This window comes from Pempheris klunzingeri, chromosome 22 (genome assembly GCF_042242105.1).
Source record: "Pempheris klunzingeri isolate RE-2024b chromosome 22, fPemKlu1.hap1, whole genome shotgun sequence".
Taxonomy (NCBI): Eukaryota; Metazoa; Chordata; class Actinopteri; order Acropomatiformes; family Pempheridae; genus Pempheris; species Pempheris klunzingeri.
Window position 1 is genome coordinate 10,905,189 of NC_092033.1, and position 26,710 is coordinate 10,931,898.

At 42.2% G+C, this 26,710-nt stretch overlaps 1 protein-coding gene across 1 annotated transcript in view; it reads right to left on the bottom strand.

Annotated features, from left to right (window-relative positions):
- Window positions 1-26,710, bottom strand: part of anks1b (ankyrin repeat and sterile alpha motif domain containing 1B) — a 205,926-nt gene that overhangs the window by 49,488 nt on the left and 129,728 nt on the right. Inside the window, exons 14-17 of the mRNA XM_070853570.1 lie at window positions 6,442-7,103; window positions 5,690-5,812; window positions 3,127-3,196; window positions 906-1,012 (exon numbers count right to left, since the gene is read on the bottom strand). Of these exons, the coding sequence (XP_070709671.1) occupies window positions 906-1,012; window positions 3,127-3,196; window positions 5,690-5,812; window positions 6,442-7,103 (962 nt within the window). The remainder of the gene's footprint in view (window positions 1-905; window positions 1,013-3,126; window positions 3,197-5,689; window positions 5,813-6,441; window positions 7,104-26,710) is intronic.

A 26,710-nucleotide genomic window follows, 5' to 3' on the forward strand; every position in this document is an offset into this window, starting at 1 on the left:
ATTAGTACTTTGCTTTTAAAACCCTTTGGATAAACCCCAAAACATTTTTCTTTGGCCTGAAAAGTTGCAACAATGGAGATATGAGGTTTTTCGCCCTACAGCAACAGCCTGCAACTCCAGATAAAGTCATCCAGTCAGCAACCCTCAGCTACCTCTCCCACCGTTCTGCCTCTGCTGCAGTTCCTCTCACTTCTCTTCGCTTTTCCTCTGCCTCCTTATTTCCCATTTCATTGTTCACGTACTATCAGTCTTACCAACCCACACATGTTCACACGCCCACAGCAACATCAAAAGTGTTTCTGAATGTAAAATGACCCAGCGAGTCTCTCTTCCTACGTCACAGGGGATGAAGGGACCATTGGATGAAACAGAGGATCAGGTTGCATCGTGATCCTACAGGTGGCTGCGTTTCTATGTGCATTTGTGCACAGGGGTATGCAAAAACCACAAAACCAGCATGGTTTTGACATGCATTTTAAAGTACTATGAGCATATTTGTCTGCAGCTTGATGCTGGAGTTGTGGCGTAGGATTTCTGCGCGTAGGAGGACCTCACATGGCATCAGTGGGGAGAGGCAGCGATGATGGGGAGGGAAGAATGACAGAGAGACGGAGAGAGAAAATGATGATGGAGGAAATCTAATAAATGAAAAAGATCAGAGTGAAGGGGATACAACTAGTCGCGCTAATTACAGCAAAGAAAATGATGAGGGATGATAATGCGCTACACACCTAGGGGAGCAGAGAAAGCTTGGCGGGAGGTGGGACAAACAGAGAGGGGAGATTACGATTAAATCGTGAAGAAAGAGCAAACACAGCCAAAGCAAAGACAACAAAAGAACAAGAAGGGAGGACAAAATTTCACATCCTAAAGTCCTCCAAAAAAGCACTTGTAAAAACACTCACCATGAACTGGACGTTGTCAAATCCATTGGCCAGGAGGTGGTTCTCATACTGGACCAAGCCGATGGAGTCGAGCCACTGGCCCACGGACTGCAGCGGGCAGCGGGGACCTATGAGGGGGTGGAGGGGCAAACGCTTCAGTAGGGAGTAGCCGTCCACGCGGTAGCAGCGGCAGTCCGGCTGAGACAGCTGGCACTGCCACATCATGTTATGGCGGGCAAAGTGGCTGTCGAAGGAGCCCGCCATGCTTTTGAGAAGTCTTTTGGCAAGGCAGCAGGAGGAGGAGAGTAAAGGGGGAGGCAGGTGAAGGGGGGGTGGGAGGGGTGGGTGGGGGGGAGAGGAAAGAAGGAGGAGGAGAAGGAAGAAGTGGAAGCTAGGCTTGAGGCATGGTGAGGATGGAAGGGGTCAGCATGCAAGGGTGCAAGCAGGCAAAGGGTAGATTAAGGTGTCCAGATGCTGCTTTCTTTCAATCCAGCCAGAGGGAGGATGAGAAGAGGGTGAAGGCTGAAGTTGTATCCAGAAAAAGAGCTTCCGTCCTGGGGTTAAATCCGACCACAGATGGAGGTATAGATCCGCAAGCAAAGGCGACTGACTGTGTTTGTCGCGCGCAGCACAGCAGCCGCTTTCTTTTTCAGCTGTTGCGCTCGCTTGGCTGCTCCCTTGAGCGTGTGTGTGTGTATATGTGTGTGTGTGCGTGTGTGTGTGTCTGTGTGAGAGAAAAAGAGAGAAAGAGAGAGAGCGAGAGCTGCCTGCACTGTAGATTTCTCTTTATCAAGTACTCCCACTCTCATCTGTATGCTTCTGCAGCCTCCCCTCTCTCTCGCTCTCTCTCTCGCTCTCTCTCCTTTCTCTGAGCGCTGCTTTCCTCCCTCATTCCCTCACTCTCTCTCTGCCTCACTCGCGCTCTCGCTTACTTTCCTCTGTCTACCTCCTGTCTCTATCTTCTCTCTGGGTGTCGATCTACTCTCTCTACATATATCTGGCTCACTCTGCTGATAATAGCCATCAACACAGCTCCTGCTTCTTTGTCTGCAAGAAGCCGAGCTCCCTCCCACTCACACACACACACACACACACACACACACACCACACTGAGTGTATGTATGCAGGCACATCTATATGTACGTGTTTGTCTGCGTGTGATGTGGTTATGTGTGTGGTGGAGGGGCTTGTTTGGCACAAACAGGGTTTCTCCCTGTGGTAACCATGGTTAGCAGAAGCTTTGCATTCATAGATGAAACGAGAGAGGGAGAGAGGGAGAGAGGAGGGGATCAGGAGGTGGAGGATGGGGGAGTTAACACAGGGAGAGGGGGGATGAACGCAGTAAACAGAGATGAGTAGCGGAGGATTCAAGGTGCGCAGGTGAAAAAGCTGGCAAAAAAAAAGGGGATTTGTTCAAAAAGCAGAGTCACACAGACACGCTCATACAAATGAAATGATAATTCTGGTTCATTACAGTTCAGCTCTGATTTTTGTTTGTTTTGGCCACCATTTCTCTTGGTTAGAAGCTAGAAAGCTTTTAGTGCAGTTCAGCCGGGGAGACAACTGGCACTTGTCATTTCTCCACCTCTCAGTTATTAAAGGGACACGTTGCTGAATTTCAGTCGGCTTTGTATCATTACAATGTGGGTAAAATGTGTGAATGAACAGTGTTTAACCCTCCTTCGTGTTGCCTGCACCGAGATCATCGTCCAGCTTGTTGTCCACATATACTATCCACACACTGGTGATACAAGAACCAGTTGAAAGTCAGTAAAGAATCATTGACCACTACAGTATCTATTCGCAGGCTTCCTGTCAACCAATGAGCATCAAGGACGGTAAACTAGCTTACCTGTTTCTCAGCGCAGTCTAAGCCACTTCACCCCTCCACATCCCATAGTCACCAATGTCACCTGTCTTGAGCACCCTAGGACAGCGGATCCTAACCTTTTTGATCACTTTTTCTTCTTGCCACCCGTCATCAATAGTTGCATATGTCTTCTTTTCTGTTTTTCTATCTTGTACATTTTACCCCAGGATTTATCAATTACCCTTTGGGGGTCTCCTGTAGGCCGCTATCTAAGAATTTGCTGTATTATTGCTTTTGTGAGTATAAGGTTACCATAATCATTAATAATGATGCTCTAAACTACTAAAATACCGTCCAAGTTATAATAAACCAGAATTTTCCTTGAAGTGAGGTTTACTGACATGCTCACACATACATAAGTGTGTATTGTACCTGACGTGTCGTCCTTGATGTCCAATCCACTGCCTATTCCTGCCCCAATTGAGCTCATAATCTTGTCGATCTGAACAAATGGGGGAGAGAGGGAGAGAGAGAGAGAGAGAGACAGAACCAGCATTAGAGAGATGTACTGTACAGCATGTGCAAGGGAAAGTCATTTCCCAGTAATAAGGCTAACCCCTATTTCTGGATTCAAGTGTCACATAACATGATCATTATGCCAGCCAGCACGCTGAATGTCAGTCATTCCCCCTGTGAATTGAAAAAGCATGGAGGAACAGAGGGGGAATATGTGTTAGCAGGAAACTTAAAGACAGAGCAGAGCTGAAGGGCGAAGAAGACTGGTTTGGAGGGACCTACAGTGGCTTCATTAGTGTCTGGCTGCTGGCTGTCGACCAGTCATCCCTGACCCTGGACGTGCTGCTAATCACTGAACTATGCAGTCTGCACATCCAGCCACCTGTCAGGGCCTCTGGCTCACCGTGGGTCAGAGAACACTGGCCTCGCTGCGACTGGTCTGAGACCAGCATTTAAAGGGCCAGGTTGGACAAATGTAAACACTGTTTACAAGCTGGCAGACCGTGAGAAGGTGGCCTTATCTTTGTAACTACATAAACAGGTAGTATGGAATGTAAAGGTCACCATACATTGTTAAATATAATGTGACAATTAAAGCTGCACTGATCAAAATGTTTTGTATGCATGTAGAATGTGTGAATTTGTTACAACCTGGGTCTCATTTTTGTAATTTTGTCCACTATTTCTATTGGTTAAAATAACATTGTTCTGAACAAAGTCTGGTTTGTCTGGTGGTTACAGTTATATACTGTATGTCTTAATAGAAGTAATAATTTGATATAAATGAAATTAGTCAAATAAGTTTGGCTAAACTGGGGGTTTGTTTAAAACGTGTATGTTCATCTGTCTGCTCAAGCTCCTCGACCTTTTGTACATCAGTAACTAGTTTGGTGTTTTAATGTTTTATTTCTGTATAACAGACCTTTGCTATGTACGCTGTTCTGATAGTGGGAATCAATAAAAGCCTTTTTAAATCAATGAAATCATCTTCTAGCAATATCTTAAATCAAATTATTGATTTCTTTTTTCAAATTACTGATGTAACACAATAAGTGGAATGATATACAGCGAACGGTCATTATTGAAAAACGATTCCCCCTCAGGATAATTCAGTGTCCTGCATCACCCTGTCGGGGTTCCTTTTGCAATAATGACCGACTTCATGTAAACATGAACAAAACTACAAATTTATGACCCAAGTTGTCATATCAAGGTAATTTTCTTCATACTACATCTCTGTAGTTTTCTAGATTAAACTTTGGTGGTAAGAAATTAATTCTTTCTGAATGGCTACAGGCTGTTAATTACTATCCAAATAACCACAAACAATCCGATGCTTCAGCAATTTTCAAGGTAAAGCCAGATTAAAGCACACATTTGTTACATACACAAGCTACCTCAATTACGGCTGTAGCTCTAATGAGTGTGGAGATCCTCAGATCACTGACTGCTGTGCAACATGGCTCGTTACTCACCTCTTGCTAATAATGCAACTCTTTCCTGAGCATGTGCTGCAAATAGAGCACCGTTGTTATTTTTTCCTCTGAAATCCCCATATATCACCCCGCAATTTCCCTGAAGCGATCTTATCTCATCCTCCCGCAGCACGCAATTAAACAGGAAAGGTCACCTTAATTGCTGAGAATTATGGGAAATTCCATATGGCAATTCATCACCATCAGCAAATTATGAGTCGTGTTAAGAAACTAATGAACATGCACATGCAATTGTGGACAGACATGCACTAATGTACTTTCACTCGCATGCATTATTTTAAGAATAGAGAGACTAATGAAGTAATCCTCATTATTATAGAACACAACTGTATAAGATTCTTCATTTTCAACATGTAAATACGCATATGCATCAGTATGCAAACGAGCGTTGTCTGTGGTGTGAATGATGACCACTTGAGCAGGAACTAATGGGCCTGTAACTCCAAGTGATTATAAAAAGGCAAAATCCAATAGTGGTGTCCAGTCAATGGATCACGTCTGTGTCGGAGACCCTTTAATACCGAGGAAGCCCAAGGCACAAACAAAACCCACAGCACCCTCCACCACTTCGCTCTACCCTCTACAACAGAAGCTGCTTTCTCTCTTATATCTCGTCTTCCCCGCAGCTCCAGTGCTGCTTAGGTTAGAGAAGAAAATCAATGTGGGAGCATGTTAAACTAGCACATGGGCTCCTTTCTGCACCAAAGTAGCATAGTGGATTTCAAGAGGGGGGCCCACTGCTGTGAGGACAGAGGTTTCGACTAACCCCTGCAGAGTTGATCCACTTGGAAAAGCATGCTGGTCTTAATAATAATGTTACTATGACAATGCATGTAGTGTCACAGTAAAATGACTTACTGACCTGAGGTGACACGTCTTTTTTCTATTTTTTTTGTAAAATTTGCCACTTTCCTCCTTTAAAATCCCAGTTGATCCTCAAAAGCTGGTACAAAGCTATGCAAGTCTGGAAAAGCTCATCTTACCTCTTCCCACTCAGCAGTGAAGGAGGGCGTTCTCTCCAGTCTTCCACCCGGGCTGGCACCCTCTCCTGGGCTGGGACTTCCAGGGCCCTGGCCCCGAGATCCAGACCCCCAGCCAAGCTCCTCCTGGATGAGACAAAACCCGCCAATTTGTTTTCCAAGCATAATCAAACCACAGACAACGAGATGCAAAGGTTGCCAAACATCTTAACCTTAAAAATATCGACAACTCAACGGTTCTAATTATTTAGAGAGTCCTTTAAGCACTCATCAAAGTTTCATCTGTAATGAGGCATTTTTCATCAAACAGACTGTGTATTTAGCTTATGATTTATTTACCATTAATCAAAGAAGTCTCATAAAATGTGCTGCACAGCAGGGAGCACTGTGGCCCAGTTTAGTAAGTTATCTAATTGGTTGGACTGGTTTCTGTGCCGTTTCTGAAGTCTCTCTGAATGATCCAGCAAGATGCAAAGTACCTCCACAGCAAGTGAATATTTACAATTAATGGATTTGCTTTCATTGCTAACTGATATCTTAGTGCAGACCTGAACTTTTATAAACAGAGAGACTTTTTATAATTTCTCTTAGAAGAGATCCTTGGCCTCTTACATGAGTGTCTCAGGAGAATGAGACAGTAAAGGACAGTGTTAAAGTTTTAAGTCGCCTTCATAATGCATTACAAATGCTGGGCTCTAGTTTATAAATCATACTTTCATTAACACTTTGATTGAACATAGTCACAAACAACTTACCTGTATAGGGGATACAGCTACCAGGTTGGAATCAGACTTGGACAGAGACTTGGACAGCTGCAGGTCCAACACACTGCGGGGCATGGACCTCATCCTCCCCAGGGTGCAAGCCCTCTCTTCGTAGCCAGCCCCTAATGAACTGCCCTTGGGCACGCCTCCTGTTTGGGTCCTCTGTAAGTCTGGAACTTCCCCGTTCTGACCAGAGTAGGAGGAGGGTGGGCGCCCCAGCGTAGACCAGCCACGAGGTGGATCCACCTGCTCGCAGTTTCTGGGTCGCGCCTGGTCCTGGTTGACCCTAGTGTGGAAGATAGTCCGGTACACTACCTGTGGCTTCTCAGGATCCTTGGCGGTCCCCTGAGGCAACGACTCGCTCCCTGGTCTGGAGAAGACACGAGAGGGTCCCCCTCCGATCACAATGCTGAACTCCGGGGTCTGCAGCAGGCTGCTCTGGACATCTGTAGAGCCATATTTTCGGGGTTTGGGGCTGTAAAGATGGTAAGGCGTATCAGGGGTTTCACATGCTGGGGACGATCCATGAAGGAGGCCTGCAAACTCTTCTGGGATGTGGCTCTTCCTGCGATCCTCCAAAAGAGCACTGGATGTGGTTGCGGAGGAAGAGCACGGAGGAGGAGGAGGGGGATCTCGCTGGTATGGCCCGTCGTCTGCAAAGGATCATACACAAAAACATTGACCGATTACGGTTAAATCAAACAGATTTGCATAAAATGGTCCTGTCAACAAGAAAGATACAAACTAATGAATTTACTCTACAAGACAAAGATCAGAAAATTCCACTCACTGCACAAACAAGACACCCAATACTATTTAAAAGTGTTGAGCAAAACGCTTAGTCCAAAACAGAAGAGAGAGAGACGATGGCAATGGGGCTAAAAAACAAACAGTGCAAAACAACCAAAGCTGCAAATAGGAAGATAAGAACAAGGTGATACATCTTCTGCTTTGCTGTTGAAAAGCTGTTTGTTTCTCTAAGGAAAAATAAAAGTCTTGGATTTTACACCTCTGCTCCTTCACTATCTGGGTGCAATACTCTGTGTTTGTATGTCTGAACTTGTGCATGTATGCATGAACTCATCGGGGCAGACGTTGTTACTGTTTTTTTTTAAGGGTATGCTTTCATGGCCCACTCACTGTCTGTGTGCAGTGGGGTGAAAGAGACGCTGAAAGCCTCTTTTGATTCTCTATATATTAGTGTAATTGTAGATGTACGTCTGTGTGTGTGTGTGTGTCTGTGTGTCATCTTGACTACATGCATGTCTGTTTGTGAATGCCTTATGTTCACAACCGCAAACAAGTTGCACCTGAGGGCACAACAGTTGTCTTTTAAGAGATGTACTCCTCAGAACACAAGATGCAAAATCAGATCAAGCTTATTTCATCTCATTGTTCCATGAAAATTAATTACACTTTGCCAGAGCAGTGCCGCTCTCAAACTCATAATGAACTCAATACAAGACCGTAGCAAAGGAGTAACAATATGTTCCAGTCAGATTCAGGGTGTAGCTTAGCTCCTCTGATAAGAGCTGTGATTGTATTTATTTCTATTTTCAAGTGCCAAAATGTATGGTGTTGGAATAATTAGCAGAGGTGTAAACTAAGCATGAGAGACAAAAAGGCAGGTCGGCAGGTAAGGAATAACATAGAACGAAGCACAGACTGGTAGGGACGAACTGAAGCACAGATAAATGGTTAAGACAGTAAAGAATTTCATCTTGCTTGTTACTTTTCGTCAAAGCTACATTATTATTGCATGGTAATGCAGTTTATGATAAAGCTGATTCGACAAGTAAACATAATGCAACTTTGACATAAGTTTATGGAGGCTTAACGCTCACAGTGATGAACTACACAACACTGGCCACTGTCAACAGGCTGCTCAAAGATTTTCATGCTATATAGGAATGAACAGACACAAATGAATGGGAACAGTGTCTAAAACACAGCAGCATGGCTGTTACTAGTCTAAAGTGTAACGTAGCTATGCAGTTTCTATGTAATTGATTAGAAGATACAGAGATGCATGTCTGAAACCTGGAAGAGGCTTATCAGAATTGTTTTCAAGTCATCTGCTGATTGAACTATAACACAACATAGTATACTTTCTTGTCAACAGAAGTAAACATCCTCTAAACAGCGGAATTGAAGCCCGTGTTTATGTTTATGTGTTTGTTTGTGTGTGTGTTTGTGTGTCCCAGATCTCTCTTTCTCTGTTTCCTGTCACAGTGTGTTAAGATTGTGTACCAGACCATGTAAACAATCTCACCACTGATAAGCATCACTCACATACACACATACAAGTCTCACAATCAAGCAGTCGCTGGAATGAATAGACACAGTGCCTGTCCACACTCACATCAACACAAACGCTACAGTCTTGTAATAAAAACTGTCACTTGAATGATTGCATGTGCCCCCAGACTCACTGAATTTACAATGTAGTCATTTGACCACAGAGTCCTGCTGCCTGCCACCTCCTTACCCCCCCCCACATACACACACAGTCTCTATTGTCAGCCGGTTTTAACAAGTACTTCATGACTGTCCTCGGCACATCCAGCCACATTACCATAAGAAACTATTACATAATGAGAGCAGAGACTTTTATAAGAAAATATAAGTCTGCGGATGTCTCTTCACTGCTTTTTTTTTTGAGAAATCCCAGGAAGAGAGACTAACAGGAATCATTCACAGTGACTGAAGCAGGAGATGTTCAAGCTCCTCTCATTGTGGGAGGATTAAAGTAGGAGAAAGTGGAACGAATGGCGAAGGTGAATATCGCTGTACCTTAAATGTCTGCTGTGTTAAAAAAGTACAAAACGCCCATTAACAGTCTTCAGGTAATGAGTGTTGAAAACATGACTCATCCTCAAGCGTTACATAGGCTGAAACTGTCATTATTTCCTACACAAGCTGAAAGCTCTTTAGTTATGACTAATCCTCCACATTTTACAGGATAAACAAGACTAAGTGGCTAAAAAACCTGCATAAATACACAGTGTGTCCACTTTTGGCCTCACAGCTTAACGCCACTTTTTTTCTTCTTGCATTGTCTTCTAGTTGATTGGTGCACCATCATCAATAGTACTGACCACTGACAATATGTCACTGAATCAATTTTCATGAGTCATTGGCAGTCTCACTGGTAAGAAAAAAATACGTAAGTTGGAAAATATGTAGACTTACTATTAAAAATATACACTTCAAATCTTTTTGGCTCCGATTAGTCACACAAGCAGTATTTTCAGAGATAATCAGAGCAATGTAACAGTGGTAGGTGGGATTAACACAAACAATTATTACATTTTGACTGCATCATGAAGGCATTACTGAGTTCCAACATGATATTTTGTATTTACACACTGTTCTTTCTGTTTGTGCTTCTCTCAACCCTGCCGAGCGTTTCCTTTTGCAAACCTTCATCACTCTGTCCATGCTTATCCTTTTAAAGATGAGAAACGTTGCCAACAGGTGAGCCTGTTGGTCGCTATGGCAACAGAGAGCACCATCATCTCTCCCAGTTTTTGGACAGGTAAGTGTCTTTGGCCTTTGGGAAAAGTGCGCGGCTGATAGAGACAGCAATCAAATCAGCAGTTGTGTATGTGTGTGTGTGTGTGTTTGTCTAGACAGACGAAAGGAAGTGTTAAAAACGCAGAGCTGATACAGTAAGGGTTTGAGGAAGGGTCAGAAATAAAATAACACGTATGATTTTAAGTTTTCTCAAAAACGTATTTCAGATAAAGATAGAAAAATAAACCCACCATCAGCTGGGCTGATGAGAGTATTGATGTACTGACAATTTGTGCCAGCCAAATCATAGGATGAATAACACTGCAGAAGTGTAATTTGGCTCAACTCAGACAGGAAACTCTTGTTTCTCTTCTTCTTCAACAAACAGTCAATGCAAACAGTCTACAGTCGTCCTTTGTGTGTTTAACCTTCGTTACTTATCCATTTTTGAGCCTACAGATCGGTCTACAGCCTCACCTCACTGACTAGCCTACGTGTGTGTGTGTGTGTTTCTTACCTGGTCACTCAAGGCAATATCAGCTCAAATTAAGGAACAATCAAACTGTATGTACCGTACACACTTATAGTAGCTCACTGTCTGCTGAAATGCAGCTGCATCACTCTGCATACCTGCATTTTCATTGCGGAATGCGTATGCAAACACGCACATACACACACACACACACACACACAAGCCGTGGCATGCAGCAGCTCAGCCCAGAAGCTGGTATTTAGATAACTTGTGTTCAACACAAGACAAACAATCACAGTACTGTATTTGTTTGTTTGTGCTACAAATGAAGACAAGTGTCTCAATAATAGTCACAGGAACAGAATTAACTCTGCAATAGTCAAAGATAGATCAGTAGCTTTCTTTATCAGACTGGTTCATATTATTGATTGACTGACTGACTGAAATGTGTGAAGTTATCACCTCTTCAAGTGGATAAACAGTGGAAGGCAAAAACCCTGCTGTGTTTTGCCTTCCTGCTCTGTACATCCTCCTACCAACCAGCTATCACTGGAAGACAGGCAGTGAAGAAGAGAGTGGGTGGGAGAGAAATAGATCTAGAAAGGAGCTTTTATTCAATGTATCTAAATACTCTGTATCTACTTATAAAATATAATTTTATAAATTCATTATCAAAAAGTATTTTTTAATTTACATTAAGTTCTGAAAATAAGTATAAGAATAAGTGTTCATCATTTTCTTGTTGCTTGGTGCAATTAAATCATATATTTTCTAAAATGAGAACCGAATCTGAATCATTCATTATATCTGTGCACTTTAGATACAATTTGTGCTGTGTCCCTCCTCCTTACTATTGTATTTATCATATTGTATACAGTATGTTCTATGTACTAATTGTCATAGTAAACTGTGCAGGCAAGAAACCAATGTACTTTCCAGAAAAGACAGTTTAACTTGCTTAAGAAGGAAGAAAAACACAAGTGTAACTAATAACATTAATGATGACACCAGTAACCCATGGCAGCGAGCCTGTACGCACTAAATCGAATGCAGGCATTATTAATGCTATTAGTTACAGTTTAACTTGTCATGAAAAAGTACTGTATATGCACAAACAAACATCAATCCAACTAGGACTTTGAAGTAGGACTGCGAATTAAATTTCAAAGAAATCGCTAAATGTTTTTCCCGACACTTAATACTTTTTTTCTGTTTGTATTCTCCACCAGCTGTCTTCACCACCATCTGCAACATGTTTTAATGTTTTGCAGCTGTGAGCAGCTACTCCACTGATTCTCCCTCGTGCTCTGCATTGTGAGACAATAATGTCTGGCAAGAGCTTACTCAAAGATCAAGTGTTTTAGTGCAAATAACTATGATAAAATACTATTTTGAGTAATCATTAATTAATTTGTCATGTATCCACTAGAACACACTGCATATCTAAAGCCTGTTTAGAATTAGCACATTATATTGAGACAAAGCTTTGGTCTTTAACCAGCTCATATTGGCTTGTAAAGTAAAAGCTCTTCCAAAACATTTTCTCTCCTTTTCAGCTTTAATTTCAGCGTGGTGAATAGGCCACCTCAATATTCGATGAAGCCCTTTATACAGTGTCTAAATGCAGAAAAGGATTTAACAGGTAGAAGGAGAATAAAATGTAAACACCTTTCTCAGAGGGTACCTAGGGGAGATGCATCTGCAAAAACAAATATATCTTTGATAAGAGAAGGGTGAATCAATTTTCCTTTTCCCACATGCATGATTTTAAGGTGTGTTTAATTGCTTGTTAATAAATGCTTGCTGCACCGGTGGTCAGCTCCACCGATTTCTTGTCCAGCGTTCAGGATGGATAGAAAGAAAACAGAGGAAGAAGAGGTAAGGAGGACGGGGGAGAGATTGCTGGGAAAAGGACCTGGGGGAGTAGGATGGGATATGCTGTATACTGAAATATAGGGAGAGATGCAGAAAAAAGCAGAGATAAAGATAGCAAAGAGGGCTATCTGACTGAATGGAAAACAGAGTTTAAGTGGAAGGGCAAATGAGCTATGGAGAGGCAAACTGCAGCAATACAGTAAAACCGAAACGCTAAAGAAGGCTTGACGAATGGCAGCGAGGCTGAGGGAAAGTGTGGGGGTGGGGAACACATAACAGTGAATGACAGGCAGAAAGAGAGACTGAGAAGCAAATGTGAGCTTGGGAAAGTGGCTGGAGAAATAAGGGAGTGACAGAATGAAGGATTGAATGATGGAGGGGGACAGGAGGGAGAGAAATGAAAGAGAAGATGCAGAGCTGGAGGTTATATGTCAAAATAGGAGGGAAAAGAAACAGGGGAGACAGGAGTAAGGCTTGATCCGATGTAGTAAAGCTGTTCAATACACACAGTAGCCCAGCAGTCCCCTAGAAGTTGGGTTCCTACTAAACATTTGGGAGAAGTCTATCAAACATATGAATTGATTTTTCACACTAACTGAAGGTCATGAAATCATTTAAATTTCTACTGAAATAAATGATAGCTACAGACTCTCTTAAATGACAGTACATGTAACAAACTTATGTGAAGTAAGATGCGACAAGATGACATCTTTATCTCATGCAGATCTGAAGTCAAAGTACGGATTTACCAATTTTAGCTCAGTCTGCGACACCCATCAGCCAAGCCTAAGTTGATTAACCCTGACATACAGCAGCCACAAACCACAAACACCACAAACACAAAACATCACAGCCTCAGTGTCAGCGTGTTGACAAACAGCTCATGGATCAGTCTCGTAATTCCCCCTTTTAACTCTCCCCCTCCCCTGCCACACCCCTTTGGGGGATCACAGATAAAAATGGAAGTGCTGGTTAATGCTGGCATTAAATTCACCCCCTTGTCACAGCCACGTCGTCTGCCTCCACCCTAACCGAGCACATTCTGTGACACCAACCTTGCTGATAACAAAGACGACATACCTGAGCAGATGAGACTGATTAGACCAGCAAGCTCACCAAGTTTTCCTGATCAGTCTCCCTGCACCTCCTCTATGAGGGAGCAGATATCTTATTGAAAAGGTGCTTTTCAGGTGCAGTCTTAAAGCGCACTTCAAATTTGTCCAATGACTTTGCTGTACTCGTGGCTATCATCTGCATTCACTTTGACTGATGGTAAAAATTAATAAAAAAAGAGTTGAAATGGTGAAGGTAAATGAATCCCTAGATGCATTAAGACATCATAAAGACAGACTTTGCATTTATGATTTTGCACTCAGAACTGCAAGGTAGGTATTCTTCTCTGATATAATAGCCAAAACAAGAATAATGCACATGCCTCATTTGCTGCTGTTGATGGTCATGCAAGAACTTTGCCTCATTCTTTACTGACAATATTCAGAAATTTAGACAAGCTATCAGGGTCAATTTAAAACCAATTAAATTAGCATGACACAGTTTGATCCTATCAGCTATAAAACCTTTGAAGAAATTGTGCAACATCTGAAATCCCCCTTCTGCTGCTTTGATATTCTACTTACAGGCATTTTCAAGTGTTTTTAACAGCATGGGATCTTCTGCAAACAGTCAACACTTCAACACAAAAGTCTACTCTCAGGCTATTTACCACAGGCCCTGAGAACTGCACTTAGTAAGCACAAACAGAAAAACCTGCACAACTCACTAATGAGCAATTATAGACTCATATCAAACCCCTAATTTTTAAGTAAAATCATTAAAAAGGTTGTTTTCCCCTCTTGACAGACTAGGAAGCCAGGTAGGACTTCCTGGTGCAGTGTTAACTGGTTTAAATCCTATCTAAAGGACTGGGAATTCTTTGTGCTGATCCACAATTGCACATCTTCGTGTACAAAAAAATGATATGTGGAGTTCCACAAGGCTCCACCCTTGAGCCTCTTCTGTGCAACATCTACATCCTTCCATTGGCTAAGATTACAGAAAACAACAAATTATACTTAATCATACTATTATAATAATTATACAATGTGATTATGACCTCATAAGTACTGAATAAGTAAATCAATGATTGGATGAGCCAATATTTCCTCCAGTGAAGATAAAATTTCAATAATTAGGGCCGAAAACATAGTTGAAATGCAAGGAATTCTTCTTCTTATTATTCTTCTTCTTCTCCTCCTCCTTTTCCCCAATGAATTGCATTTTGGGGGCCTAAACATGCACGAAAACTCATGAAAGTTTGCAGAAAATTCAGTCGTGGTGAAAAATTCCGTAATGCCCTGATTTATTTATTTTTTTTATTGCATTGCCCTGAAAATGCAGGTTTTACTGAAAACGGTCCATGTCACAGCCATAAAGTGCAGACCAGTGGACATAAGAGAGTCTCCTGAACACGTAGATGTAATCTGAGGTCTCTATCTGGTGAAATGAGCGCAAGAGAAGTGTTTCTCTCTCCCTCCTCTGTCATTTTAACATGGCAGTCAATGAGGCGTTCGGTCGGTGCTCGTGGCTCGTGGGACGTGCTGCGTGCGTTTCTGTGTGTTGTGAGTCACATGACTGCGTGTCCAAAGACTTAAGCTACATTTTGAGTGATAAACTGTGACTGTGGGTGAAACAGTTCGGCCAAACCAGCGAGTTAAAGACAAAAGTTTCATGTGATTTTTCCGCTCCTCCACACTCTAGCGATGACGTCACCCACTCTAGCGCGGCCACATACACACTCATGTAAAATGAGAAAAAGTTTAAAAATGTTTTAAAAGACGACTGTGATGAAGTGGTGAATGGCACAAAGGAGGTAGAGGTATGTGCTGAAAGAGGGAGAGATGATGAACGTTTTAAAGCTTCAATGGAGTTTCTAGCTAAAAGCATGAAGGAGCTGTGAGGGCTAGAAGTCGGGTGAAGAAATGGGAATGTTGAAAATTTCTCACATTCATTTCTATGAGGAAATAAATAAATCGGACATTTTTAAAGTTTCGGATATGAAAAGTCATAGCAGAGCCACTTCCAGAGCTCTCAGAAACTGCTAAAGGACTCCTGCAACCATTGACATATACACAAGATATCTTGAGATATCTTGTCTTGAGATATTTCTATGTGATGAACAATACTGGAAAAACTATTTTTCAAACAAAAACAAGTTTGTAAGTAACCAGAATGTTGGCTGAGGGTGTCACTGATGACCTCAGAGGCTTCCAGAATGTTGAATCGATATAAATAGAGACGGAACCCAAACTGAGCCGAGGGAGATAGACAGAGAGAGATACACGTTCACCACACATCCGAGACACACCACCGTTCGAAGAACACTTCAACAACCATTGAAAACCCGTTACAACTGCGATCGGTTCCATTAAGAAGATCAATGAAAGCCAACAGTAGTCCAGTCGAGGCAATGCTGCCTGCGGGTCTCACCTGGGGAGAGATCATGGAGTTGGAGGACGAAAAACAGGAGTTACTAGCTACACTACCTGTTGATGGCAGCAGCGCTGTCGAAAATATGGATTGGGAGTCCAATGAGGTCTCTCCTGCTCCAATGGATACAAGAGAGCCTCATGAAAACACCCAGAGGGAGCAGCCACCTCAAAACAACGGGGATGGCCAGCAACCTGAAATCAACGGGGATGGCCAGCCACCTCAAAACCACCGGGGTGGCGGCCAACCTCAAAACCACCGGGGTGGCCAGTCATCTCAGTACTACTGGGATTCCCAGTCATCTCGAAACCACCGGGGTGGCCAGTCATCTCAATACTACTGGGATTCCCGGTCATCTCAAAACCACCGAGGTGGCCAGCCACCTCAAAGCCACAAGGGTGGCCAGCCACCTCAAAACCACAAGGGTGGCCAGTCATCTCAAAACCACCAGGGTGGCCAGTCATCTCAGAACCACCAGGGTGGCCAGTCATCTCAGAACCACCAGGGTGGCCAGTCATCTCCATACTACTGGGGGAGGAATCCACCTCTGCACCAGCGTCTGCAGAAAGCCCTAACCGACCTTCACTATGAAAGAGGTTTGAGACGTAGGGAGCAGCAAACTTCTTACAATGAGAAGTACATGCGTGAAGAAGCAGAGTGGAAACAGAAGCAGCAGCAGAGCTTGAGGTTCGATCTAGACAAGGAGGTGGTGAGGCTCAAACAGGAAATCAAGAGTCTCTCCTCCACAGCCCTCGCAGCCGAGCCCCTGGACGGGTCGAACAACAACAAAAACGACCTGATCAAAGATCTCACAGATCAAGTCCAAGCTGAAAGGCAGAGAGCTGACCTCCTGAAAAAAGAACTGGAGGAACTCAGGCTTGAGTTTAATGAGAGAGTCACCAAAGTCCTGAGCCTGGAAGAAAGGCTGAAAGGCGAAAGAGACTCTCTGTTGGTCTTCAAACTGAAGACGCATGAACTGCAGAAACAAGTTGATACCTACAAAAACCCAATGATGCTCCAGGTGTGTGAGCAGATTGGAAAAACCCCCATTTCAAAGGTAAACAACTTGATCACAACTGACCTCCATGCACCACAGAACACTTCTGTCGCAGAGGAGGTTGCCCTTCCGGAGGAGTCCCAGGTCGCTCCACTGGAGGAGGCCCCAGTCACCGAAGAGGTCGCTCCACTTGAGGAGGCCCAAGTCACCAAAGAGGTCATCCCACTGGAGGAGACCCAAGTCACCGAAGAGGTCGCCCCACTGGAGGTGACCCAAGTCAACAAGGAGGTCGCCCCAAAGGAGGAGGCCCAAGTCAACAAGGAGGTTTTCCCACTTGAAGAGGCCCAGGTCCCTGATGAGGTCGCCCCACGGGGGGAGGGCCAAGTCACTGACGAGGTCGCCCCACTGGGGGAGGGCCAAGTCACTGATGAGGTCGCCCCACTGGGGGAGGCCCAAGTCACCGGCCAGCCATCTTTGTGGAGGCGCTTCAAGAAAGCTCTAACACCGAAACACCGCCGCCAGTACAAGAACAAGAAGCAGAAAAATAAGGCGGCGTGAAACAAGACACGGAGGTTCAGTTTCATGTCCTGACAGACGGGAGCGATCCGTCTGTCAGGATCTGATCTGTTCCTCTGTGTTTAAACTGGTTTTCTCTGGGTGCTCCGGTTTATCCAACATACAAAAAACAAACACACAAAAAATCTGAAATAATTTGAAATAAAAACTTAAATTAGAAATTAAATATTGATTTCCTGTGTAGTTGTTCCTCTGTAGAGCATCGTTCAGAACTCTTCAGACTGGTGTCTTACTGTTCATATCATACTGGGATACAATCAAGGACTGTTTACTGAGTATCAGCTGATCTGATTTGATTTAATGTTGCACATAAAAATAATATTATAATGTGTATCATATAATAAAATGACATGTCATTTTAATTTAATTGTCTAATTGTAGCATGAAGAAACAGTTCAACATTTTCAGAAATGTGCTATTTAGCTTTCTCTCCAAGAGTGAGATGAGGTCACTCCAGCACGTAACTCACCCTGAAACCACTGTGTTAATTTTACATTTCTGTTTGTGTTCACACTCAACCCAGACACAACGTCTTTACGTCTATGAGTTTTAGAGGTGTTCACAGGTGTGTTTTTGAACTCTGGACAGATCCAGGCTGGCTGTTTCCCCCTGCTTCCACTCTTTATGCTAAGCTAGGCTAACCACGTCCTGCCTCCAGCTCCAGCTCTTCTTTTAAATTGAGTAGTCACGGACAAAGTGTGTTTTCATATAATTAGATATTATCACTGGTGCATTTACAGGCCAAAAAAAATCTAAACACAAAGGGAACAGCACTCAGACACATTTGTTTTTAAAGGAAACCTTAAAAAAAATATTGAAGTGACAAAATGGGTTATTTCAACCAGAATTATAATGTAATATTTCCTACTGCAGCGTTACAAATCAGCTTGTGTTGCGTTCAGGCGTGTGATCAGGATGTACGACACATGCGGCCCATCTTCTGCTCTTAGTATGCGACGGTGTGAAGCGATGAGGTGTCATGTCGTCACATGGGTCAGAGTCTCCCTGCAGGAACCTCCAGCTGGTTTCCTCATGACAGAACCAACTAATCCTGCAGTCACACTGAAGCTTTCCTCGTTTCACTGCAGCTCAGTCAGACATTAAAGTGGAAAGTGAAAAATTGGTCCAGTTTGCCTCAGTCGACTGCCAACTGCACCTGATCACAGTAGGTCCACTAAAATTGCTTGTTTGATCCACTGACAGGCTCAGAGTGTTATTCTAAGTGTGTGACAGCATCATGGAAAGGATCCCTACAGAGAGAGACCTGGAAGATCCTTTTGGTTTAACCACAAACAACCGTTATATCGCTCTCTGCACACACACCAGACTACATTCACTAAAACAGGGATTTTACCACACAGAACACAGGAAGCTGCTGCTCTGCTGCTGCCTCATTCGGTTAGAATGTTTGTGTTGTTGTGTGCTACATAAATATTTCTTTGGATCCAAACTAACCATTAAAAGCATTGAAGTAACACAATGACATAAACAAACTCACTGATTGAGTCAGCTGTAGAAGAGAAGCACTGATGTTCTGTTCAGTAAAATCCCTGTTTTATCACGTGGAAGGGTCGGAGTCCAGCAACAGGACGGAGCCGCCGCACGCCACGACGTGCACGGAGGTGCGAGGGCCCTCCAACGCTGCTTGCAGCTTTAATTGTCTTTGGATTCAAACAAGAACAATCAAAAGTCCACAAACCAGCCCAAAAATCATGGTGTAGTCATGGACTCATGGACTGGCATAAATTTTGACATCCACATTAAGACAATTACAAAATCAGCCTAGTGTCACCTAAAGAATATATCAAGAATTAAAGGACTTATGTCCCAGCAGGAGTTAGGAAAAGTTGTCCAACCACTTATGCTCAGTAGCCTTGACTAATACTTAGGCTTTACAGACCACTCTAAAAAATTGATCAGACAGATTCAGTTGCTGCTCAAGTCCCAAGAGAGTGGTTCACATCAGTCCAGTTCATTTTAAAATACTACTCTTAGTTTATAAAGCACTGAATGGTTTAGGGCCAAATTATATATCTGTTCTGCTCTCTTCTTCTCAGTGTTATGATGGTCTGGGATGGATCTGTTTAGTGTCAAAACTAAATGCAGAGAGAGGCAGCATTCAGGTTGTATACACCACATATCTGGAACAATCTACCACAAAACTTGTAATCTGCACTCCTTTTAAACCAGGTCTTAAAACATTTCTGTTTGCCACTGCATTTCATTAAGTCAAACATGAGACAAAGTATTGCTATCCAGCACTGCACTGTAGCAACACTGTAATTAGGTTTACTCTTTGATTTGTCTTATTGTTCTATTTTAGCTGATTTTGTTTTACTCATTGTAACAATCCTATTAATGTAAGTCTTTTTAAATTGTCTTTTTAAATTGCTTCTTTTAAATGTTTTCTTAATGCCTTGCTGTCTCATGTAAAGCACTAAGAACTGCCTTGTTGTCGAAAAGTGCTATTCAAATAAACTTGCTTTGCCTTTATTGTTTCCTTCAATTTGTGGTAAGTGACTAAAATAAACTGTGAGCATGTCTATGCAGACAGACACACAAACACTATAAATACTACACACACTATCTCTCATACACTGGGACCATCTCAGTGCATCTGTGTGTGTGTGTGTGTGGTAGCAGGAGGGGCTGGGAGATGATCCAAACATCTGATAGCGCTGTTCATAGCTCCGTCTCTTGTGGCGTCGGACTGACTGTTATTAAAAAATACAGAGTAATATCTGAGCTGTCTCTCATCCAAGAGATTTAAGACTGAGCCCTATTTCCTGAGCGTCACAGGTCTGGATAAATCATTATCAGCTCCCTGAGCCTCAGGCGCATAGCCCAGGTTAGTGGTGGGCTATGCTAGCAAACCCACATCAAGATGGCCCACATAAAGGCACTGGTGGGCTGCTTATTGCATTAACAATGACAGGAAGTGATTTGAAGTCTAGATCGTTGATTTTAGAAATTGTTAAGGCAACAAGAAATTCAATGAAATTCATGTGAGAGCCATAGACGCACTTCTGAAAATGTCACAATCATTAGCTCAAAGCATAAAAGCTCTTACAGTAAGTAACACTGGGGAAAGTGGGTTTGGCTTACACTCAAAATGTGATGAGTCCCAGTGAATGCCAGCTTAACATCCTCTATTTAAGTAAGATCCTCAGAGCTGCATTGAGGGTATTTTGTAAATTTTTTAGGTGATCTTGGAAATAGTAGCCATGTAGATAGCTCAGTTATACTTCCATTAAATTGAGATACAACTGAACAATCTTCATACGTTATGTATATGAATAATGCAATTAAAGTATTCCATAATTATGTACATAGAACATTATCCTATGTACATGTGGAATTACACACCCTCTGCATGCACTGTATATAATTAATCATAAATATTTATTGCAACTATTCACATCAAAAGACTCTTCATTCGCAAACAGCACTGATAATTCTGAAAAGTGCAGAACATCTACTAAATATTTGAAGCTAATGAGAGACTTTTAGATGCAGATAAATAGAAGTAGTACAAAAACTGTTTTTTTTTGTCTGAGACAGTTTTCCGTATCTTCCTGGTCTTTTCATTTGTGGCTGACTGTGCATAGTGAAACCTCAGGTCTGTGACACCAGGTGCAACAGGTCAGCCTTAACTCCCCCCCGTGGGAGGCAGAGAGAGGAAGATAAGACTCCCTGCTGAGAGCATTACTTCATGTCTGATAAAACGCATGCATCTAAACCCAGCCTTAAGGCGACGAGGGGCCAGTCTGCAGATACTGAATTCACACTTTCATTCTTGATTCAAGTACGCAGAGTTTATTGCCACGGCAACTGGCTCGTCTCCCGCGGTAACCCATTTTTCAAGTTTCCTGTAGACAGGAGTGATGGCAGTCTCAGCGTCATTGAAATTCCATGTGTGTGTGTGTGTGTGTGTGTGTGAGAGAGAGAGGGACGGTCTGAGTTAATGTGATATGAGGTCGCCACTGATTAACTGTGTGTATGTGTGAGTGTGTGGGATGCATGTATGTATGTGTTTGTAGCAGTAGTAGCAACTCATCTCTGAATCAGCTCAAAGCAAAATGGCATGTGTGTGTGAGTTCCTGCATATGTGGTCTTTTTGCTGTGATCTGGCTTTGTTTATTGACCACATATAACATATCTATGAAGTGCAACACGTTTGATTAAATTTTGTGAGGGACAGAATGTCCTTTACTCATTTGCATTCGTGTGACCAAAAAATTATACATTTCTACAACTATTTCAACTATTAAAAACCTGTAAACAGAATGATCAAAGCAAACTATCCACAAAAACATTAAAGGTCACAGTGAAACAGTTCAGCATCTTTAGCTATACTCCTGTTTTTAGATCCAGAGGAGGAGGACATGGGTTAAATGAATAAATCAGACCTCAACAACATTCTTTTTCAGCTGAAATTTCACCTCTTATCATGATATGATTCTGCTAGCTACCCACAAGCGCACTGTCAAGTGTGGTCTTATATGATTTGTGGGGTTAGCTAGTCAACCCAAATCAAGTTTGATTGGATACATTTATGTAACCACCCCTGCATTGAGTGAGTCATCATAAATATTTATACATTTTATAGGAAGAAAAAAAGGGGGATTTTTTTGAGCATATTACAAGATACAAATGAATGATCAACATAGGGACACAGGATTAAAACTTGCAAACAGGTATTATTCAAGGTGCAGACAGATGCAGATTTAAAGGTTAAACACAAAAAAGCACATCAAGGTAAGATATCCTCATTTCACCTCATCTGGTTTTATTGCCGTTAGGCACACATTTATGTCAGGATCTAGCAGCCTGTTGCACCAGCTGAACAGTGTAACACCAAACCAACTGCTATGTTATTAGTTTCACACTAAACTTTCACCTAATGCAGTTGGCAGTAACTCTCAATTGAGAGTTAAACTTACTGTAACTGTAACAGTGCAGCCTGTAACTATCTGTTATAATGCAGACGGTGACTTAAGGACAGAGTAACTTGACTCAGCATGATGTGATGTCTACAACTCGCATACAAATCTGTTCTTCAGAGTCACATAGTTGAGATCATGTTTACACTTTTCTGCTTTAGTAATTTTTCTGTTTCAGCAGTTTTAGTGATATGAAAGCAGATATAAAGGAAGGTTGTAAAGAAACAAACTTGAATAGAATTAAATAGAATTGTGCTGCTTTCTAAAATTGTCAACACAAAATGCTACCAAGAGGGGTGTACTAACATATATACACAAGTATAGGTAGCATGACAGACGGATGACAAAATTAGAAAAGTCTCTGCTCTGTAAAGCTGCTCTTTATCACCAAAGTCTCCGTGTAACTGCTGCTGAGTGTGATCAGCAGCAGAATGAGCCTCTCTCTGCATCTCACTGAATTTCGTTACTTTGTTTTCTTATTTTTATTTTGAACTGAGTCTGGGCGTCTGTGTCAGTCTCTTTTGTGTTCCAAACATGAGTCACCATCACCCACAGCCACGCTAGCGGCTCTGTGAGGCTGTGCTTAGGAACAGCAGTGCTCTGAGCTAAATGCTAACATCAGTGTGCTAACATGCTGGTGTTAAACAGGTACACAGAAAGTACAGATGAGGCTGAATTTCATTAGTTTTGCAGGTTTGCAGTATTTGACAAATTGATTGATTCTGATCTGATGGTTTATGTATGGGATCAAAGCCAGCACAATTAATCCTCTGAGGATGGATATCTGAAGATGATTTCATCCAATCCATCCAATTGTGTTGAGATATTTCAGTCTTTAGTGGTGGACCTGCTGACTGACATCGCCATCCCTAGAGCTGTGCCGCTAATATGGCTAAAAATGCAACTGATACCACCCAGACAAAGCCTTCCAATCTTAACCTGTCTTGTTAGCACAACTGCCTGAGGTGAAAACAAAATGAAACAAGCACACAGAAGATGTGATCAAAACCAGCCCGCTCATTAATGAAACTGCTGTGTTAATTAAAGCTACACCTCTGAGGGTGGTACGACTTGGTGAGTCCAAAGGCGCAAATATGAACTCTGAGATGTTGATCCCGCTCGGCAGTCATTTTTACATGCGTGAGAACGACAGTTTCATTTCACTTGGCACATTTAACAGCAGGGAAAATTCCTGTCATTTCATATCAGAGGGAGCAGATCCACAGATAGCACGGCTGCTTTCCTGCTTCACTGCAAAATATGGGGGAAAAGAAAAGCTGCACAATATGCACATGCCTCTTTCTATTACGTTATGATTATAGTTAAATATTTGAATGGCCAATAATAGCAGGTTTATTCCATTTATCTTCATGCTATGCTGGCACGAACAAATAAAAAGGAAATTCTTCAAAAAGGACAGGCTTCAAAAGTGATTGTGTATAACAAAGAGCACAGCACAAAGCGAAGGCGTCAATTGGATGGAAACTCAAGAAAAACCAGGAGTTTGTGTGTATGTGCATGAGCATGAGTATCAAATTAGTGCTGCAAACAAAGGGCGCTCCTGACTTTGAGTATGACCTAATAATCAAGCATGTCAGGCCGACAGACCCATTGTGCATTTGTGTGGAAGAGTGTGCTTGTTGGTGAGTGTGAGCTGATGTGAAGGTACAAGGGAAGTGTGTGATATTTGAGAACAAAGGACTTAAATAAGCAGCGGAGGTTTAATGAACTTAACTCTTTCAAGTAGACATACAGCCAGTGTAACACACGCACACGCACACGCACGCACGCACACACACGCACGCACGCACGCACACACACACAGGGTCAGCCTCATTGTAGTCATTTGCATTATGAAGAGAGTATGAAGTCACGTACGTCATGTATGAAGGCCACAACAATGCCTGAGACTTTCCTCTTTTTTAAGACTCCAGAGTCTAAGAACTTGCTTTTACACCAGTAAACACATGAATTATGCATGTATATGTAGATCTATGAAAAGTATTTTATAAAATGAAACTATGTTAGTCAGAGAGAATGATATTAATCATGGCAAGGAGCTGGAAGTGAAGTCTGACCAAAACTAAAGCCAGAAATGAGTCCCCATGTTGAATGAAGTGAACTGTGTAGCATAGCGGCTCCATTTCTTGGTTAATCACATCAGTACGAGGCTGTGGCTCACTTTTGAGTTAGCTTTTGTGTGCTTGAGAAGTAGCTGCACATGTGAGAATAGACTACAGTTGTGGTTAACTGCTCAAAAACTGCATGTAGCTCCCTAGCTACCAGAGAACCACCTCCACTAACTCCTGAGGCAAATATTTGGCTCTTTAACTGCTAAATCCTTCACTAGGTTTACAGGCCAGTTGGTAACTTTGTCATCCTGCAGTTTGGTATTGGACAGACATTGTGCAGTTGCCACTAAAACAGTAAAATTGTGGCCTGTAAAACAAAGAGGTGAAAGACACAAAGGGTACGTGGAGCTGAGGGGAACTGTAGAGTGAGGTATTAACCAGCAACTGACCCACTGTTTATATAAAAATAATGATAGTGCAGCTTTAAATGTTGTTATGACCAGTGGTCATAATGAACAAAAACATGAGATTAATACCAACTTACATTGCATGTCTTTACATTAGGATGTGCATAAGAAGCCGTGAGGTGTTTAAGCAGCTTAACAGATTCCAGATAACTGAATACAGACATACGGACTTTTGCCTGTTTGCTAGTGACTTGTCGCAGAGGGCACTGCATAATTCATAGAGGACAACTGCGTCAACAGTTGCACTGTTTTTGCATAACACTGCATTGCACTTGGCACTCTGCTCCGAGGGCACTGAGGGAATATCTTCTTGAGAATTGTCCAATATTACGTAAACTGTAGTTCCGAAGCATCAACAGCAGCACCAGTGATGGATCAGGTTATAAATAGGCCTCCTTTTTATCCAACTGCCCACGCAGGTGGCTGACACCTGCATACTGTGCTGCAGGGCCGGAGATTTATTGTATAAATGTTAGGTTGGTGTTAAGGAACAGATCAGGATTTTTAGGAAGAAAATGAGAGGAATAAGAAGGAGAGAGATAGATGTGTAGAGGAAGGAAGGAAAGACCTTTTATGGCGTGCAGGGGAAGTGTTCCCTCACTTTCTTGTCCTCATTTCTCTCTCCAACCCCCTGAAATCTCACATTTCATTCTCTCCATTTTCCTGATTTTTGTTCGTCACCCCTCCTCCTCCCCCCTGCAACGTTAGACTCTAATTCTCTTTCCGTCACCCACTCTCTTTTTCACTGGCATCCTTTGAATTCTGTGACTCTTTGCCTTCTGTATCCACATACATATATACTCCCTCTTTCTCTCATTCTGCCTCTCTCTCTCTCTCTCTCTCTCTCTCTGTAAGCCACTTGTTACCATGGCAACCCCACAATGGGCCTCATAAAGCTAATAAGCAGAGAGAGCAGGAGGGATGAGAAAAGCAGCAGAAAGAAGGAGGAGGAGGAGGAAGAAAAAAATATTGAAGAAATTAAATGGAAAAATAAATGGGTGCCAATCTATTCCTGGTGTTTGAGCTTCAGGCGAGGAGCACGAGGGAGAGAGACATATAGAGAGAGGGAGAGAGAGAGGGAAAGAAACACATGGAAGTGCACATAATTAGAATACATGTAGTGCTTATATAATGTGTGATGATGAGAGATTATGTAAATGTACTTTTTACCTGTTTTGGTACTAGTTTTTACAGAAAATCATTTAACAGCAGGGATTCAAACTGAATTCTAATCAAATCAATAGAGAAGATGAGGGAGGACAATCGTTCCTCCAGTGCTTGAAGTTGCACTATGTTTGCGTAAAGAGTCAAACTAAATATTACAGGAACTTGTAATACTTCTTTAACATATGATACTGTAGTAGAGCGTTTGGATTGATTTGAAGTAAATCATAAACTAAATAATATATAAATAAAATATTGTTGTAATATACTGATTTGTAAGTAGTTACTGTCGGGTAATGTCGGGCACACTGATGCTTTCGGCCAACGATGAAAACAAAGAAGCACTTAACAAAATTGTAAATTACCAGTAACATGGGATCATCAAATATAATATATATTGGAGTTGACTGGAGAAAGATGTTTTAAGTAATATTTTAGAAAGTCCAAAGCATCATTTCAACATTGTTACAATTAAAAACAACCACTGATGACTAGAAATGGGTACTGAACACCAAACTAAAATAGGACTGAAATACAGATGTTTCTTGGCAGTCGGTGCTAAAGTAAGTATTTAAACATCATTATTCAATTGAAGGAAGATCATTTAAAATTGGCTATACTGTTAATAAACTTTTTTTCCATGAGTGTTGTCTGCTAACAACGTCTCGATTGTTATGCCGACAAGTTATGAC